This window comes from Choristoneura fumiferana, chromosome 12 (genome assembly GCF_025370935.1).
Source record: "Choristoneura fumiferana chromosome 12, NRCan_CFum_1, whole genome shotgun sequence".
Taxonomy (NCBI): domain Eukaryota; kingdom Metazoa; phylum Arthropoda; class Insecta; order Lepidoptera; family Tortricidae; genus Choristoneura; species Choristoneura fumiferana.
Genome location: NC_133483.1, coordinates 6838702 through 6858798, shown reverse-complemented (window position 1 = coordinate 6858798; position 20097 = coordinate 6838702). Strand labels below are relative to the sequence as shown.

Genomic DNA, 20097 nt, shown 5'->3' with positions numbered 1-20097 from the left:
TGCTCGTAAACAGTGTCGTAACATGCAGGCTACCTTGGTTGCAACCCCCAAATAAAACCCTCGACCTTAATGTGCTTGTCATGAAACCCGTGGTCGGTAAATGAGTCATTGCCCGTACTAATTTTCATGTCATAAAGCCCAAGGTCGGTAAATGAGTTTGTTACTGCATGGCGTGCTGCTGCTCCGTGCGCGCGCTGCACACGCACGCCATGCACATGCTGCAGAGCGCTGCCAAGAGCGCAGCCAGCGGTATCGGCAATTTTTGAAAAATATTAGTTTTTCTTTTACAAATATACAATTTTACTCGCAAATGTGATGAAAAACATTGTATGTCGCACGGGCGGTACTAGAATTACGAACATCGACTCATTAAAGCCCTCAGTCTTCGACTGCGGGCTTCTCATAGACTCTCGTTCGTAATTCCTTATTTACCGCCCTTAAGACACAATGTACTATTGTTTGTGCCATCAACTTTTGATGAGTTCCCTTCTATGGAGACGATCCTGGACAGGATGAGCAGGATGTCACTGCTAAATTATTGCATTGTTACCAGATTAACATCAGTTTGCCAAATCTCCAGTCCCTAGTTTTATAACAAAACAGCTTGTTCGTTTTCTGATTCAGTTGGAATACCTATAAAATCCTCTTTATTCGTTTTATCCCATGGGATTTTTGGAAAAATTTTGAAACATTTTGTTACCTGTTAGTATTATATACCTGCATGCCAAATTTGAAGTCGCTAATATTTATAATTACGGAGTTAGGGCCACTTTGAAGCGAAAATATAAATCCCATTTATTCCCTATGCCGTGGGAATTTGGATAAATCCAGAAAATTGTTTTTAGCTGTTAGCATTACCTTCTTGCATGCCAAATCTAATAATTATAGTTACGGAAATAGGTTCATTAATTGAAAAAATAAATACAAATCCCATTTATTCCCTATCCCGTGGGAATTTCGAAAAAATCTTGAAAACGGTTTTTAGCAGTTAGTATTACCTACTTGCATGCCAAACTTGAAGTCTCTTATACTTAAAGTTACGGAAATAGAACCATTTTTTAGTGAAAATGTAAATCCCATTTATTCCCTATCCCGTGGAAATTTCGAAAAATCCCTTCTTAGTGTACCTCTATGTCACTTAATGTATGCCAATTTTCAAGCGTTTAGCTTCAGTGGTTTGGGCTGTGCGTTGATATATCAGTCAGTCAGGACTTTGAATTTTACACATATATATATATAGTTCCGTCTGTACCATTAAATAATAATAAATAAATAAATATCACGGGACAATTCACACCAATTGACCTAGTCCCAAAGTAAGCTTAGCAAAGCTTGTGTTATGGGTACTAAGCAACGGATAAATTTAATTATATAGATAGATACATACTTAAATACATAGTAAACACCCAAGACCCGAGAACAAACATTCGTATTTTTCATACAAATATCTGCCCCGACACAGGAATCGAACCCGGGACCTCAAGCTTCGTAGTCAGGTTCTCTAACCACTAGGCCATCCGGTCGTCCAACCATTATCTATAAATTAGAAGAAGAAAAATTAGACATTAGCAACAAAACGGCAAAAAATCAAGTTTGCGGTATGGGAGCCCACTCTATTTATTTTATTTATTTTTATTTATTTTATTTTCATTGTTTATTTTTAAAGGGATTAAACAACTAAATATTCTGTGTGTTGTTGTATGGGAGCCCCGCTTAAATATTTATTTTATTCTGTTTTTAGTATTTGTTGTTACTAAATATAGTGGCCACAGTTATACATAATCTTTGAGAAATTCAACTGTCTAACTATCACTGTTCATGAGATACAGCCTGGTGACAGACGGACGGACAGTAAAGTCTTAGTAATAGAGTTCCGTTTTTAGGGTTCCGCAGCCAAAATGGCAAAAACGGAACCCTTATAGTTTCGCCATATCTGTCTGTGTGTCTGTCCCTCCGCGGCTTTGCTCTGGGACTATCAATGCTAGAAAGTTGTAATTTTGCACGAATATTTTATTTATTTATTTTATTTTATTTTATTAATTTGCTTACGAAATTACAAATTAGTGACTTATTTTAAGTAATTACAATGCAAACTATGCCGAGAAAATGGTAGGTTGAATTTGACAATGAAAACGAATCGTAATAATTCTAATAATATTTAAAACAAAGTATTACTTAAATTTATTGAAATTCGTCTTTGACTTTTCCATGAAACGAAAAGTTTGCCTTTAGTCCTTTTATATCAGCAAGTTACTTTCCCGTAGTTTAATTAATTAATCAACTTTGCTAACTGTAGAAGTATTTACTTCTTTTTGTGAAAAATGCAAAAGCATTTGTGCTTCTGTCACCGTGATACTTACGTAAACTGGAGCGTCATGGTTTCGCTCTACTATTCTAAGACATAACGCCCGACGCTTGCCTTTCTCGACTATTTAAGAATAATAGGGAATCTGCGCAGGAAGCTGCTGACAAATGGCTATTAGCTTAGAAACGATGTCGCAGTTTCCTTCGCAGAGAGGAAGTAGATAATAACTATAACCTGAACAGCAATAATGCGGAAATACGCCCGAGTGCGGATGTTTTCCGTCCCGTTAATATAACTTCGCTGAAAAAAATAATGAAAGGGATCATTTCAGAAATTCCTCCAATATCTCCGAGATTGGAAAGGACAGGCTAAATTGAAGGATTATACGTTTTGTCTGTGTCAATATGATAAGAGCTGAGAAAGGCGGGAGCCGGGGTCGATGTGAAATGCAAATAAAGGACAAAGAGCTTCTCACAAAGATTGGTTCAATGGTTTGCGTAACAGCTGCGGCGTACATCGCCGTTTCAACGCCACTCGCTGCGGTGAGTTAGACCTTGATGTGGATGCGATGACAGAGACGGCGGCTAGCCCATTAAACACCCTACTCTACAGGTTCAATTGTTATTATCTTATTAAAAGGCCGCCTTTTTACATAATCCAAAACAATAATAATAATAATAATACGAGTAAGATACTCTGATGCGGTACTTCTGGACACGGCACGCATCGTCCGGAGGTTCCTCACTCTGCGGCCCTGACCACCGGTAGCTTGGGCCCTGCCCCGTTACCGGCGGCAAACTAGGTTAGGTTTTTATAATATTTTTATTTTGTATGTACTTTTCTGTATTTTACTTTTTATAACTATTATAAAAACCTAAACTTAAGAATGAAAGAAAAATAAAGAACATATAGTCAAAAACGTCGAGGTAAATATTACTCGTGTAAAAATAGCGTGATAAGTCCCGTTTATGGTATTTTTGACTATGAGTGAGAATCACGAAAGTTTAAAACGTTATAATAAAGAACATATAATAAAATAGTAATTAATAATTCTACGCCGTGTCTGACTGAACCGACGTTTTTGTAACCTCCTACCCAAAAATAGAGGTGTACTTAATAAGTTTGACGCCAATGACCGTCAGTTTGTCTGTGGCATCGTAGCCTTAACGGATGGACCTTTTACGTAAAAGCGAGTTTCCTTGCGCTATACAGCCATACAGGGTGATTTCGGGGTCGTGAAGCAAAGAATGAGCATCAAACATACTTTTATCAAATTATCACAATAGGATAGGACTAATGGTATTATATGCCTTAGTTTGTTTTGTACAGAAACAAAAAAAAAACAACTGGAATGAATGGAGATTATGGTCACCCTACTCTTTCAATCATTATTTTCATGTTGATTGACTTTCACGTAATGTGACATTATTGCTCATAATTTCTTAAGTATTCTAGCAAAGACGGTTAGTTTTCAAAAAGTTTGGAGATTAAAAAGTAGCGTAACCATAACTTTCAGTTAAAAACTTTTTAAAATTAAAATAAATGAATACTCATAAGACATTAAGTATTTAACTTAAAGCATAAACAGTTCACATTGCAATTATTTACTGAGTCAGAAAATAATAGTTGGAATCACGACCCAGAAATCATTCTGTATAATGTTTCATTAATTTTGAGATATTGAACTTTGAAACGACAAATCTTTGAAATTTTGATTTCTGACTGACAGATATACCAGCATACCCGTAATTCTCCATTCGTCTCGTAATCATGGCGCATGCAACTGTGCCGAAATATCGAGCTTCTCTAAAATCAAGGTACGCGGAACAAAACCCGAACTTAAATCATAAAATTAGTAATGACCGTGATAGTCTAAAACATTGTAAGGTCTGGGGTATTTCACATCTTCTCCCGTCTATTCGAACAAAACAAATAGAGACGGCATCACACCTAACCGCCAGTTAACATTAATCAATGGATGGTGAAACAGCCCCTAAGAGTTAAGCATATACGATCTCTATTTTGATCTGATTTTGACCTGAATCCAAAAATGTAAGTATTTTTTTTAATTCTTTCATTTTGGTAAAAATTGACATAATATTCAAACAAAAGATACAAACGCTCCGCGGTCAATCCCCAGAGCTATTGAACCTATTTATAGATATTAATATTTGAGTTTAATACGAGCAGCACCATATTTATTTATCTAGAGCTTCAACCCAAATTTATTGGTTATTAATATGTACGAAATACAAAGTTAATGTTCCTGAGAATATTTATTTTCCACTCTACTTTGGTAAATTACCAAAGTAGAGTGGAAAATAAATAATTAACAGGCTTCTATTGAAAATCCTCGCCGTATCTTTATTGAAAAAAAAAACAAGACCGAAATATAGACGCTTATCACGATACGAAAAAAAGAATGTGGGTGATGATAGCGATAAAATCAAAGTCAGGGAGATCAAAGCCTTTTGTTCTCTTGATATGTCGGTGGAAGCTGAATGAAAAAAATATATTTGTACTTACAATTGGAAAAATAAGACGTTGTTATATGTATTATAGGTATAAACAAGGTATACGGTAGGTACAGGTTGTGTAGCGAAAACCGTTATAAGTCTCTTCTAGCTAGTCAAACCCTTTTATTGTTCCGTACACAATTGGTGTCAGCGGAACCCTATTACTAAGTCTTCATTTTCTGTCCGTGCGTCTGTCGTTAACAACTTGTGTTGGTAAGCAACCAATGGTTGGACAAATGTACAATGCTGTAGACTTAATTATATTGTAAATTCAAAACTATCATCATCCCATCCTATAGGTAAATGCGCCACTGCTGGGCACAGACCTCCTCTTTAAAAAAAAAGAAAACAAATCTAGCCCATAGAACTAATTTTTTTTTTTATGTTATACCTTTGTGCCATAGTAGGTACTATGTACTCCCATAATGTTTTGTCACGCATTTATCACACGTGCCCTTGGCTGATCTTAAAAGAACAGATCATGCAACGCTATCGTTAGAAACATCTCATCAGTAACGACATGCTTTAACACACAGAACACTACTATAGCCTACGCGCCCCTTTATTTTCAGTAAAATGGCGCGCTTCTGAATACTCAATACTTGCTCATGTTTGCAAGCGTATCACTTTACGAATGCATGAGCCCTCGTTTGTGTACGAAATACATCAATCGGCTCTGATTGCCACGGAAACTGTTCGCGGCTGGGGCAGAGTGCGTCGAAGCGAAAATGCCACTAAATCACTGCCGCATTGTAGGGAGTTCGGCATCATTTGACAACATTAGGCAAATTGGGGTTAGATTTCATCGGATTTACTTTTTGTGATTAAAAAAAACTTTTTAACATCTTATTAGTACGAAAGACCGCGGCACATCGTGTTTCCATGTTCTCTTTTTGTGTTTTTAGAGTAAAACTCTAAAATGTTGTAAAGTGTAAATGTTTGTTCTCGGGTCTTGGGTGTTTAATATGTATTTAAGTATGTATCTATCTATATAATTTTATTTATCCGTTGCTTAGTACCCATAACACAAGCTTTGCTAAGCTTACTTTGGGACTAGGTCAATTGGTGTGAATTGTCCCGTGATATTTATATATTTAAATATAAATGCACTGATTTATAAGCAAGATAATTACGTAACTGTAGTAGACCCTTACATAGCAAACAAGTTTGCAATATTTCTTTTAAGCTCCATGTTTTTTTGTGTCACTTTTTTATCTAAAAAGGTGCCTCACTGGCCGTGCAAGTGAAGTAAACAGTAGATGAAGTTGAAATCTCTATTATACTCGAGAATCAAGGAAAAACCTACGCTTGGTTATCTGAAAATTACAGTGTTGAAGGAACTGTGTAAAGTGTGTACTTGCCCGTCATTTCCCTGCCTCTAGAAACTACGCACCCAATTAGTAAGGGAAGGAATAATATATAGTTAGAAAATTTTTGATAGGTAGGTACGAGTATACGTCGAAAATCTGTTATTCGGTAGTTATTCGTTATTTTCAAGATAAAAGTTACGTTTTAATTAACAGTCGACTCTTTACTTTTAGACCTAGTGAGCTTGTACATAGATATAAAGTGCGCACAGTTGAATTTTAGTCCATCAAACAGTATGAGGTAGTAGAAGATAGATATAATCGGTTGTTATAAACCAGTAAAGTTGAAGTTGAATAAAGATATTATGGTGAATGCGATTGCAAGGCTCTGTATGTCAGGCAAGAATATATTGACTAGGACCCACTGTTTCATATGCGTATTTAATAATTGAAATGAATTCAGGATTAAAATTCAATTTATATTTGTTACTTTCAATGAAACCATGACGAGTTTATCAAGTTACATACAACACCCTTCAAATTGGAATTTAAGAAAAAGTTTGTTTGAAAAGGAAACAAAGGTATCATCCACAGCATTTCCGATAACAGGAAAACTTTATTAATTTACATAATCTTTACATTTATCTGCTCTCTCCGAAACAAATTAATTAAAATGAAACTTCGCCGCCTGCACAGATTTTCCTCTTATTACTCTTTCTTCATATATTTTTATGGCAACAGATTGTCTGGAGGCTCTTTGTGATGTTTACTTATTCTTCATAGTATTATTTGAATGCAAAAATCTCTTGTTAAAGATACTTGGAAATTAATTTAAGTTGCCGGTGGAGTTTTTATTGTGTACCTAAATCACGATTCAAAAAAACCTTACAAAAGTTTTCTGTCTAGATCGCTGTATCAAGTTTTTCCTGGAATATTTATGGTCGGTTTTATATTTACGTGTTTACCTTCTATGACTTTAAAAAAAAAGAAAAGTACAACCACCAAACGGAAAAATTGTAATTTAATTTAATAGTTATTTGTGTCACAAGGGAGCAAAATGGTGTATTTACGGCGAGGGCGTACATTGAATTCAGAATGTAGGCAATGTAGCGAAGGATTCTACAATAGAATCCTGATTCTTGAGCGTAACGAGGGATTCTAAAGTAGAATCCTGAGCGCAATGAAGGATTCAAGTGTTAACGCCCAAGATGAAAATAATTTTGCTCCCAAGTGGCTCATACAACTTTTCACACCGAGCATTAAGAAACTTAAAAAAAAAATCTAAATATTAATAAACCAGCATAGGAAATAGCGTGGCTTTACAATTATCAAAATCAAAAAATGGCATTTGCAATAAAGGTTAAGGTTAGGTCCACCCGGATTGCTACCACCATCTTGCTCGCTAATTCTGCCCTGAAGCAGCAGTTCTTGCACTGTTGTGTTTCGGCGTGGAGAGTAAGACAGCCGGCGAAATTACTGGCACTTGAGGTATCCCATCTTAGGCCTCTAGGTTGGCAACGCATCTGCAATACCCCTGGTGTTGCGGATGTTTATGGGCGGTGGTGATCTCTTACCATCAGGAGACCCACTTGCTCGTTTGTCGTCCAGTCGAATAAAAAAAACACTTAGAAAAGCCTTGAACAGAAAAGTTGCACTTTGCTCCCTCTTGTCAGGGAGGAAAAGTTACTATACTAAAGGAGAGGTGTGAAAAGTTATTGTAATGCGACGCTGCGAGTTATGTACCTATCTACCTAATTCGCCTTTTAGTCATAACATGACTTCAGCATAATCGTGTTTTGGACAGACGTTGAATACAGTTTCTGTGGGATGGAGACGAAGTTACTGTGGCTGTTAACGTTGACACCCTAATGCTGTGGTCTTAGACGAAGATTTTACTTTATGCACTACAGCATAAAAGGTCATTTTATATCGCCTAGATCCAGCATAAACAGGAACTTTACGAGCATGCGAAGTGAAAAATATGTTTTTTATTCAATGCAATCATAAAATACTATACTAATTTAACGCCTCTACAAATAAAAAAAGAAATTCCTTAGAACCCCGTGTAGTAAAAGTACAGGAAAGACTTCGCTGGACAAGGAGCAATTATAACCAGTTTTACTGCATCAGTAAAATAAATGAAATCCCGCAAATAAAGCGTTGTTACGCCTTTCGGCGCGATAATCTGCTTTAGAGTTTCGAATAAAGAAAAGTTTATTTGAATTAGAAATTGTTAACTATTCATTGTTTTCATTGCATAATCCATATTTAAGTCTATTTCACATTTTCGACTGCTCTAAAGTTAATTGAAAGAGATCTCTCTTTAACGATAAAACTGTGTATTGTTGACCTCTACTTTTAATCTTTTTTAACATTTTGTTTATCGATCTATCGATATTGAATATTGGAAGTCGATAAGTGAGAAGTCACTATGACAGATCAAAAATGCCGCGAAAATTCAGGGCTCTGGTTATAACAAATCCACAGAAGATGTACTCTGTGAACAAATCTAATGATATTGAAATTCGTGCAATCGTTTAGGCTACGCCCCGTAGCTAAACCGCGTAACTTAATAATTCGATGTCATATTTAAAGTCTGTTGTAGTGCTATATAATAAATAAGTGTTCCATTAGTGTCTTTATAAAAGGATTATTATTTTACGACTATATATTATACAGCGTGTGTTTTTGATACTACCTCAAACTGAAACCCAATATCAAAACAAATTGTTAATTTAAAAAATTTTTTGTAATAAATTTTTGAATTTTTTTCGAGCAGCAATGCATTCATGTGCGGAATCACATTTGAAATTTACCACGAGCTTTACGGTGAAGGAAAACATCGTGAGGAAACCTGCACAACAAACCTGCGAAGCAATTCAACGGTGCGTGAAAAGTTCCCAATCCGCACTGGGCCCGCGTGGGAACTACTGCCCAAGCCCTCTCATTACGAGAGGAGGCCTGTGCCCTACAGTGGGACGTATATAGGCTGGGATGATGAGCAATGTAATGCGTACAATAATTTTATACGAGAGAAACGTTCTGTGACAGCTGTCACGTCAATAAGTGCGACGTTTTGAATAATAACAAAGCATTGCAGTATCACGTAGTGATACATTGCGTGCTTAATTAATTTTGTAAAGAAAATAATAAATATTTTTTTTTACTAAAACATAGTAAAATGTGATTATTAGGGCCTTCGCTAACTACCCTAAAAGTTTGGGGTAGTATCAAAAATACACGCTGTATAAAAAAAGTAGGTAATAAAAAAACAAATTTAAATCAGTCGGGACCCATAACTGAGATTTTTGAGCCGGTCAAGATATTGAATGGGTTCTGAACTCTTGACTGTTATAGTTATAGTTACATTTTTTTTACTACCTCCCATAGACGTAATTGGGGGTGTTTTTTTCTCATCCAACCTTGTAGTGAGGGGTATCGTTGGATAGGTATTTTAAAACCTTTTTTTGCTAAAACAATTTTTTGATTTAGTGATTGGTTTGCAAAATATTCAACTTTAAAGTGCAAATTTTCATTAAAATCGTGCGTCCCCCTTCTACAATCTAAGCTGGTGGGTGGAAAAATTAAAAAAAAAATCAGGAGTAAGTGTATCAAACTTACAAGGAAAACTATAATGGTTAAGTTGTCTTGAGAATTATTAGTAGTTTAAGAGTAAATAGCAGCCTAAGGTATAAAATACTCGTATACCTAAACTTGGAATATTCCGTACAAAAAACTAAATCCTTAGAAAAATATTTAATTTTTTCGTAATGGCTGCGGAACCCTTCTTCGGGCGTGTTTGACATGCTCTTGGCCGGTTTTTTTTACCCTGCCGTAGCAAGTTCAAGGAATAATAGATCTGAAATCTCCGCATTGGACGCTATTGGGAGGGTGCGAAGTACTAGGTGGGGGTGATGAAATCTATCACAGCGCTCATGGTGGCCAAAAGTAGAAATAGTTCTGGCTCTGTCATCTGTCATACTCATATGTGTAAATAAATGTTTCTCTCTCTCTCTCTCTCTCTCTCATATGAATCTGTCATTAACAAAGCAATTTGTATAGACTTTAACTACCTAATTTTAGTAATAGATGTTTGTGTTATGATGCTAGCTTGAATTATTGATGTCCCTGTTTTGTTCTTCTACATCTACTCTCCTCTACATCTCGGACATGTCCAGCAACAAATTTCCTTATCAAACGGTTTGTGGTTGAAATTTTATATTGAGTGATACTCACAAAACCGGTCTTCGAAATGATATTCATTTTGATCTGAAAACGATATTTAATTTATTACCAGCGATATAAGAACAATTATATAATTTTACTATTATTCAAAGAAACCAATAAGATAGCTTTATCTTTTCGTTTTACAGTAAAAGTACAACTAATCATGAAGTAAACAAACCCTGACATCTGACATAACGAAAATAAAACACACTTTTTGAATAAATTTTACTTACCCATTTAATTTTAATGACCAAAAATGAATTCACAACCTTTTGTCCACCCAAATCACGGTATCACAGTAATTTTGTATTATAAATTAATACGTTATAGGCAATTGATTTTTGTCACAATGTCGCGATCAAATTTCATAACGTCAGCGCATCAGAGCCACCAAAGTTGCGGACGCTAGGTGGCGCTGGTATCGTGCACAGAGCCAATTCTGTTTTCATTCCAACGCCCACCTTTCTTATATTTATCCGCCTCATTTAAATAGTACGATAGACTTTATTGAGCGATAAAGTCACAGTATCGTACATCTCAGTGCAGTAGCTATCCTCGCAAATGAGCTGCTTAATGTGCGCGGGTTACTGCCGCGACGGTCATTACCGACTGCGACCGCCCATAAACAAGCCCTGGACACATAACTAGTGCTTGACAACAACAATAAAATGAGAGTGCCATCTTTAAAATGACGAGTTTGATATTTTATGCGCCTTCTACGCCCTAGTTTGCCGTATTTTAATTTTAGGAAAAGTCAATAATTACCTATACGCCGCTCGAAGCGTTAAAGTATCAGGTTTTCGGCCATCTTGTCTACTTAGCAGCATCATTTTAAGAAGTCAAAATATTTGCACAGCCCCTAGAATAAAAATGTTTTGTTAAATGTAATGTTTCGTGATTTTTACTCATTATTAAAATACCACAAACGGGACTTTAAGTATCACGCTAAACACACGAGTAATATTTACCTCGACGTTTACGTACTTTAGGCAGTCTACTCGTGACCACGGCCACTGTAATGTGGTCGAAACGTCGAAGTAAATATTACTCCTGTGTTTAGCGTGATAAGTCTCGTTTACTCGTGGTATTATAATTATTGTTAAATATTTTTTATTACACTCGTGATATTCAGAATTAGGTATTTAGTATTTACGAAACAGGGTCATCAGTTTCAGATTAGATACTCTTTTCTGTTAAGAGATTACAGGGTTGTTAAGCTGAATAATCCAATTTCAATCAATGATATGATTTTTATTATAGTTTAAAGTTTAATTATTGGACACTAAATGTATTGCGAAAGCCGCCATTTTGTTACGTGACAGGCGGTGTCATTTAGGCTATTGGATGCCGTACATTGAAAATACCATTTAATTTGTTTGGAATAAATAAAATGATAAAATTACTTAATTGTTGAAAGTTGCAGAACTAAAGCAGTTCCATTTGAGTAGCAGAACCTTGGTTTTAATTTTTTGCTCCTGTTACAGGGCCCACCCGATACATATACTGAGCGGCAAAAAATCTGGCCCTCAAATAATGTATGCAGAAATTGGTAATTTTGCATGTAGAGTGGGCCAAATTTTGTGCCGCTGAGTATATTTTACCGACTAGGTAGGTACCTATCTATATTTTATTTTCACAAAAATATTTTTCTTCAACAGTTCAGCGAGATGACTTCGTTCGGCAGACTTTAAAAATGTGTATGTGCTGAATACACAGACTGTTAATGTGTGCGTGGACTTGAGTGTACTTATATACAGTGTGAACTGTGCGTATGCCCCATGAGAGGTCTCCCGCGGCCGGCAAGCTATCGCAGGTGGAATGGCGCTCGTCCCGTCGACCGGTAGCCGCATCTACGTGGCGTTCTTCGCTACCGTCTTCTGGGGAATGGGTGAGTGACAACGTTCATTACCGTTACAGGAATGTCAAATGGAGACATTTTTTTCTATCGCCGACGTCTTTTATAAACTGACCGCAATGAACGAGGATCCGTCTACGCGCTTGTTTTGTTGAAAGGCTATATTTACATACTTAGAATTGGTTCCATTTACATTGTTGAAACGGTATCTATGATTAATCTCGATTTGAAATAATTGGGTATGATTTTATTGATCACCTAATAAATATGCATTTTTGGTCACCTAATAAATAATATTTGTTCCTAAAATAGTAGATCTGTCACCTAAATTTAATCACAATACAATACAATACAATAACTCTTTATTGTACACCAACACATAGCAAGCAGTACAGAAAGACACAGGTATGTAATATACACAGAGACTCAACAAGTTACAAATAATATTAAAACGGTTACCTACCTAAATATTAATTAAAAATTACGTGAAAATAATACCGATCATCAAATAATTATATTAGGATCCAAAATACCTAATAAAAGTGTATATAAAACTAAATCACCAAACAATACAAAAATTTTTTTTATTCGACTGGATGGAAAACGAGCAAGTGGGTCTCCTGATGGTAAGAGATCACCACCGCCCATAAACATGTGCAACACCAGGGGTATTGCAGATGCGTTGCCAACCTAGAGGCCTAAGATGGGATACCTCAAGTGCCAGTAATTTCACATTACATTTCGTATTAGTATGATGGTGATGATGATGATGGTGATGATGATGATGATGGATGGTAATTTGAATAAATTGAAAATAACGAAGTTTCATGCCGTAAGTATTAGCAAAAAATGGTCGGTTCTGGCACTTCACCTGCCGCTACCGCTCGCTCGGCTCGCGCGCTGAGGGTCGCAATTCTACCTAACACTCCTCCTCGCTTCGCTCGTCGTCGTACCTTACTTACCAGACCTGTAGTACGAGTAGAATAGGTAGACGCATTTAATTAAGGAACAGATCTATTTATTAGGGGACAGTTATTTTGGTGATTGAATTTTGATGATCAAACTATAATTTAAGATACAGGTTTACATTATTCTGATGACTCATACTTAGAGACAGTTTTGATTAATATGATGACTAATATATTTCTTAGGGACAGATATTATAATTAGGGTACCTTATTGCTGATTAGTGACACATCTAAAATTAGGTGACAGAAAATATAGTTCCCGTTTAAATTTATATAAGATAACGGCGCCTATTACCGTGGTACTTAAGGAAGTTTTAAAATGAGTCCCAAAAATTAAGAGTATCAAAGCTCCTTAACAAACGAGAATATTCTTTTTTATTTAAGAGCGTTTATTGAACTTTCAGTGTCGTAACTTTTTGGGCTTGTTTTAGTTATTAGTAAGTAAGTATTTGATAAAATAATTATTGAAATCAAAATACCCAAATCTTCTATTACCGTGGTAATGGACAGGCTGTGATTCTATTACCGCGAATTGAGCTTCTATTATCGAGGGTATAAAAAACAGCAATTTTCTACCATCGTTAAAAGGAACCCGACTCATGATTTGGAACTAAATACCGAGGGATTAAAAAAAGGTAATGGCTTTGGTTCTGTATAATAAAACTAAATATAAAAACGTATGATTCGAATCCCAGCATTATTCTACTGTACAAGAAAGGCGACAAGACTGATGTTGGGAACTATCGCCCGATTAGCCTGATATCCCACTTGTATAAACTGTTCAGTTGCTGGATGAGCATCAACCACCCGAACAGGCGGGCTTTCGACCCAGTTACTCCACTACCGATCACCTCCATACGCTCAATCAACTGATGGAGAAATGTAACGAATTCAATAAACCCCTGTATCTGGATTTTGTTGAATATAGCAAGGCTTTTGATAGCGTCAAACATTTAGCTATCTTTTCAGCCTTGCGTACTCAACAGATCACATCCACGTATGTTGAACTCGTTAGATCAATCTATCACAACAGTACAGCCAACATTAAAAATAGAAAAAAGGTGTCGAACAGGGCGACCCGCTGTCTCCAAAGTTGTTCACCTGTTGTCTCCAGGAGATCTTTCAAAAATTAGCCGCCTCATGGGAGAACAATATTGTAAAACCTAATTCCGACCTATACAAACAATAGGATAGAGTTGTGTTTGCATTACAAATCAAAAATCCTTATTACATAGGTACTTGGCATGTAACCAAAATTACATAACTGGTAAGTAAATATAAAATTTCATCGCAATATTTAAACAATTTGCCAAAATAACGGTTCCTATAGAAAGGGAAATAGTTTTTTAAAAGCGTGAATAGATCAAGATTGGAATAACTGTAACACATTATGTAAACGATAATTTATACCAAAAATAAAGCATGAAGAACCAAAATCACCACTTCAACTATTACCGTGGTAATACCACGGTATTACAATCAATAGTTAAAAATGGCGCCTATCGCCGCTGTATTTTATTTTCCATTTTAATCGTATTTCCGGGCCAAAAAATATTTAAAAAGTATTCAGAACTCGTACAAAAAAACTATAAAAAGCCATTGAAAAACCATAACATTAGTTCAATTGCAATAACTATTTTGTAAAACACTAAATAAGATTCGAGTCTGCTTGTATGTGGTGTCACGCGTTAGTATAGCAAATCCTCTTCCGTCGGTGCCATTTCGGAAAATCACGAATTGGGAGATCTTTGATTCATTCACATACACTAGCGCTCATAGATCCGTGAGTCGACTAAGTAAGCTTTTATCGTGTAAAATATATATTTTAAGAAATCTATTGGTTTGATAATAAAATGCGTATTTTAAATTGCCGCGGTGATGGCCGTCGATTTCGATACCCGCGGTAATAGGCGCCGGTACCTTAAATATATTTTCATCACACTTGCTCGTAAACAGTGTCATAACATGCATGCTACCTTGGTTGCAACCCCCCAAATAAAACCCTCGACCTTAATGTACTTGTCATGAAACCCGTGGTCGGTAAATGAGTCATTGCGCGTACACATTTTCTTGCCATGAAGCCCAAGGACGGTAAATGAGTAAATGCCCGTACTGATGGTGCTGCGCGCGCTGCCGCAGGACTACATGGACCACATGCACACGCACGCTGCGGGAGGGGGAGGGGGAGGGCGGCGCTGCCAAGAGCACAGCCTAAGGTATCGCCAATATTTGGAAGAATTATATTTTTTCTTTTACAAATATAAAACTTTACTTGCAAATGTGATGAAAAACATTGTATGTCACACGGGCGGTACTATAATTACGAACATCGACTCATTAAAGCCCTCAGTCTTCGACTTTCGGCTTCTAACCCTAGACTTTCGTTCGTAATTCCTTATTTACCGCCCTTAAGACACAATGTACTATTAAGTCCAATTGTAATGAGATAAGAGTTTCAAAAGCTTCAATAATATCTGAATGATTAGGTAGATAGTTACTTTGATGACATCGATGACATAGTTGAATTCGAATGTATGTATGTATACGAAGTATAAGACCGCGAAAAGGCTAACCTATATTATTAACTTAACTTATTATTAACTTAAAATGTAGCTTTACATACTTACACAATTTCAAGTTAGATACCTATTTAGAACGTGATCTTGGGATTTGAAGTATTTTTAGGTCATTCTTTCCATTATTTATTGAAAACACCATAATGAATTAAAGAACTTTATGTTTTTACTATAGCTTTTGTTCGCTACTTCGGTGCTGTTTAATACGTTTTATTCCATATTAATTACCTACCTAATTCGCTTTGTATTAATGGAAGGACTGTACATTAACAATGAACAGTTTAGCATTGCCCGGGGCTGCAAACCCCCTCCTTTTAGTTCAAAGCTACAGTTATCCTTTGTTGTAAATCGTTTACATCGCAAAATAAAATACATCGTTTACCTACTTTTAAAGATACCACTAAGAATAATACAGATACGAGTACAATTTCTATCAAGGTTATGTAGAAGCGATTTGTTTAAAATTAAACATTCATTAGAGGAATTTCAGTTGACATTAGCACATGAGTTCATCGCTCTTAGGAGTGGAAAATATGGATATTATTATATGAACTTATTAGATATATTTCGAACATACGTGGTAAAAAAATAACCTAGTATCTCCAGTACTTACTAAGCCTGAAGTACGAATGTTTGGCACAAGCTCCACCAAGGACAAAAGAAAGTCGAAATTCTACGAATAATGAGACGCCGCATAAAACTAGGCCTTGTTGCTTACTATGCGTCTACTCTACGCGGTTGCGTAGCTCAACCAATTAGTGAAGTTTGTATACACTTCTGTGCGTGGATCAGTACCTATGCCCACGGCAAGGTGTGGTTTTACCGGCCTTACGCATTTCCGGTCGCAGAAATCCGTCTTTACTTTTAGTTACTATCAGAACCCATGGTTCAAAATTGTACAGATGTCCAATCGAAGAAACTGAATCGTGTACCAGAGGGGCTACTACGAAACTTAAAATCGAAGTTCGTTTACTCGCGTATTAAATGACATGCGTCGGCGGGACGGCAACATACGAAGTTCGAGTTTTGCACTTCGTATTACAGCAGGATGGGAACTTTTTATTGCAAATACATTGTAGATACACCTGCAGACACACCTACCAAAGAAATCATCTTAAAATTAATTGTGAGACTCCATCCCGGTATGCGATTCAGTTTCCTGGACTGTCCTTGAAGACAATCATTGGGTCAAAAGTCTTTATGGAATTAACGATCTCCACGTGCCACGTGCTAGAGGCAGGGCTAGTCTAGCCCCTTCATGCAATGCGAGGCCCGCGAGGTAATAAAATCATATTTAATTTATTACAGCAAACTGCATTACAAGCCGTGGTGGCAGAGTGGTTTGACCTATGGTCTCTCAAGCAGAGGATCGTGGGTTCAAATCTCGGCTCGCACTTCTGAGTTTTTCGGAATTCATGTGCGAAATTACATTGAAATTTACCACGAGCTTTACGGTGAAGGAAGACATCGTGAGGAAACCTGAACAAACCTACGAAGCAATTCAATGGTGTGTGTGAAGTTCCCAATCGGCACTGGGCCCGGGTGGGAACTACGGCACAAGCCCTCTCATTCTGAGAGGAAGTCTGTGCCCAGTAGTGAGACGTACCTATATAGGCTGGAATGATGAACTATATTACATTTTCCCGTTTAGATTACGTCTTTTGTGACGAGATAGAAATAGGCCTTTTTAATTACAAAGACCGGGGTGCTTTCAAGTTTTCATACTGGCTTTCAGTAACATTGACAGCAATGTAATAGAACCCTCCATTACCTTTATTACTTATTGACAGGACCCAACCCGGATGCTCTGTTGTTATGCTGGCTGGTAACGGAAAATAACTTATAATTCGTTTATGGTGTAGGTATTCTATGTCTAACAGTCTTTTGGTGGAGGAAAATATGACGTGTCCAATATGTTACCCGTATCTTGGTTTTTAATCTTGCTTACCTTTTAGTGATTTTCTACAGCGTGTATGGTCGATATAGCCAAAAACTTTAACCAGACGTAGATTTAAGTGTTATTAACCCATATTTAAAAGAAATTGATAATTAAGAATTAACCACGAATTAACTACCAGAGCGTAATTAATTTTTGTTTTTTTTTTTCGAGCAGCAATGTAAAGCGTATGCGTACATTAATTTGATACGAGAGAGAAGCGTTCTGTGACAGCTGTCACGTAACCAAATGAGGCGTTTTAGATAAAAACAAAATAGAATCTGCTAATTTATTTAATACTTAACAAAAATAATAAGTGGCAATATTTTACTAATAGTACATTGTGTCTTAAGGGCGGTAAATAAGGAATTACGAACGAGAGTCTATTAGAAGCCCGAAGTCGAAGACTGAGGGCTTTAATGAGTCGATGTTCGTAATTCTAGTACCGCCCGTGCGACATACAATGTTTTTCATTACATTTGCGAGTAAAATTGTATATTTGTAAAAGAAAAACTGATATTTTATCAAAAATTGTCAATACCGCTGGCTGCGCTCTTGGCAATCCGCGGCATGTGCATGGCGTGCGTGTGCAGCGCGCGCACGCAGCAGCAGCACGCCATGCAGTAACAAACTCATTTACCGACCTTGGGCTTCATGGCATGAAAATTAGTACGGGCAATGACTCATTTACCGACCACGGGTTTCATGACAAGCACATTAAGGTCGAGGGTTTTATTGGGGGGTTGCAACCAAGGTAGCCTGCATGTTACGACACTGTTTACGAGCAAGTGTGATGAAAAATATAATAACGTGTTTATTAGGCCTTTTACTAACTACCCTTACCCTTATAGTTTGTGGTTGTATCAAAAATACGCACTGTATAAGCTTTTCCCTGCTTAACTTAAGTTGCTCTATTTAGTAGGTAAGAGCCGTTTAGGTTTTATTTGCTTAGTGCAACGTCAATTAGGTAAGTACCAGCACTAATTTTTTTGTAAAGCCCGGTTATAAAAACAATTGAAGCGAATTGCTATAGCGGTATTTCTGGTTTTTCTATGCATTTATATTTCAGTTTGTATTTTTGATATGGGTTTTACGGGATGACCGTAAAAGTAACAAAAAAATTGAAATTGAAATAAAAAATACAAAAAGATTCCAAAAAACCAATCTTAATTTGATTGCTTAATAACGACATCTCTTGTCCGGGTGAGCGGTTAGTTCCAATGGGGTGCTGAAAGTTTCTCGATGAGGGCTACAGCATAGTTGTCGCTAGTGTCGCTGCTTAAATGACTAAATAAGAAAACAAACAAGCTGAGATATGTGGTGCATACGAGAAATTCGTGTCTGTATCACTATCCAGTAGTGGTGTAGCGGTATAGCACGCGGCACGGAATGCCGAGGACCTGGGTGCGATTCCCAGCGCTGGTCTTATTTTTCTGGTTTTTCTATGCATCTATATTTCAGTTTGTATTTTGATATGGGTAACAAAAAAAATTGGAATTGAAATATAAAATACAAAAAGATTCCAAAAAACCAATCTTGATATTCTGTAAGGTCATGTCGAAGGCAGACACAATCATTTTTTGCATTCGTATTAATACCGCTAGTGATTTTAGTTGTTAGAGAAAACGGTTACTTAGGACTCAAAGAGTTATAATACTATTACAGAATCTTTTCACATTATTGCTTCTATAATGTTCTAATATTACGTATCATATAACAAAAGATATAGTCTCCTCGGCACATTATGAGATTCCCTTTTTACGTCGTCAGATCGGCTTATGGAAAACAGGGCCATCATCCCACTTAACTTCATATAACGTAGCATGTTACTGGTAATATATTGAACGTTTCATTTTGTTTTGCTTATAGTGTCTATTTCGCACTTGTTAACGGCATTTAGTTCAGCGTTTTTTCTTTTCTTAGTTGAGAATGTTAACTCTCTGTTAAAGTTTGATCTCTGTTTGACCTTTAAAGCTTGTTAACAGCTTTGAATTCAGTTGAAACTCGAGTAATTTATTTAATTTTGAAGTAAGTTCTTCAAAGTTTTTAAAAGTCGATTTTCACGGCTTCAAGTGACCAAAAATGAATGAATTTAAAATCACCTATTATTAATTAGCCTCTTAACTAAATGTGTTATGAGTTGCGCCCCTTGGTAATAATATAATTTGAATATAGAGGATGGCTTTTATCTCGTAAAAGTGCAATGTCGCCGTCACCTACGTACTCACAAGCGAGGTAGACTAAACCGTTTTCAAGAGAACATCTTAAACTTAAACGATTACATGTACGGCCGAACTGACTCCCAGGGCATTCAGTGTACAACACTGCATAGCCGGAATCTCTCGTATGTGGCTTACATGCACTGAATATTCCCCTGTGATGAGCCTGCATTGTGCTCCGTGTTCCG

At 36.5% G+C, this 20097-nt stretch overlaps 1 protein-coding gene across 3 annotated transcripts in view; it reads left to right on the top strand.

The window, feature by feature from the left end:
- The window catches only part of LOC141433202 (uncharacterized), a 213920-nt gene that overhangs the window by 89329 nt on the left and 104494 nt on the right, over positions 1-20097 (top strand). For all 3 annotated transcript variants that reach the window (XM_074095131.1, XM_074095130.1, XM_074095129.1), the window contains exon 2: positions 12014-12243. In XM_074095131.1, the coding sequence (XP_073951232.1) occupies positions 12174-12243 (70 nt within the window). In that variant the 5' untranslated portion in view covers positions 12014-12173. The remainder of the gene's footprint in view (positions 1-12013; positions 12244-20097) is intronic.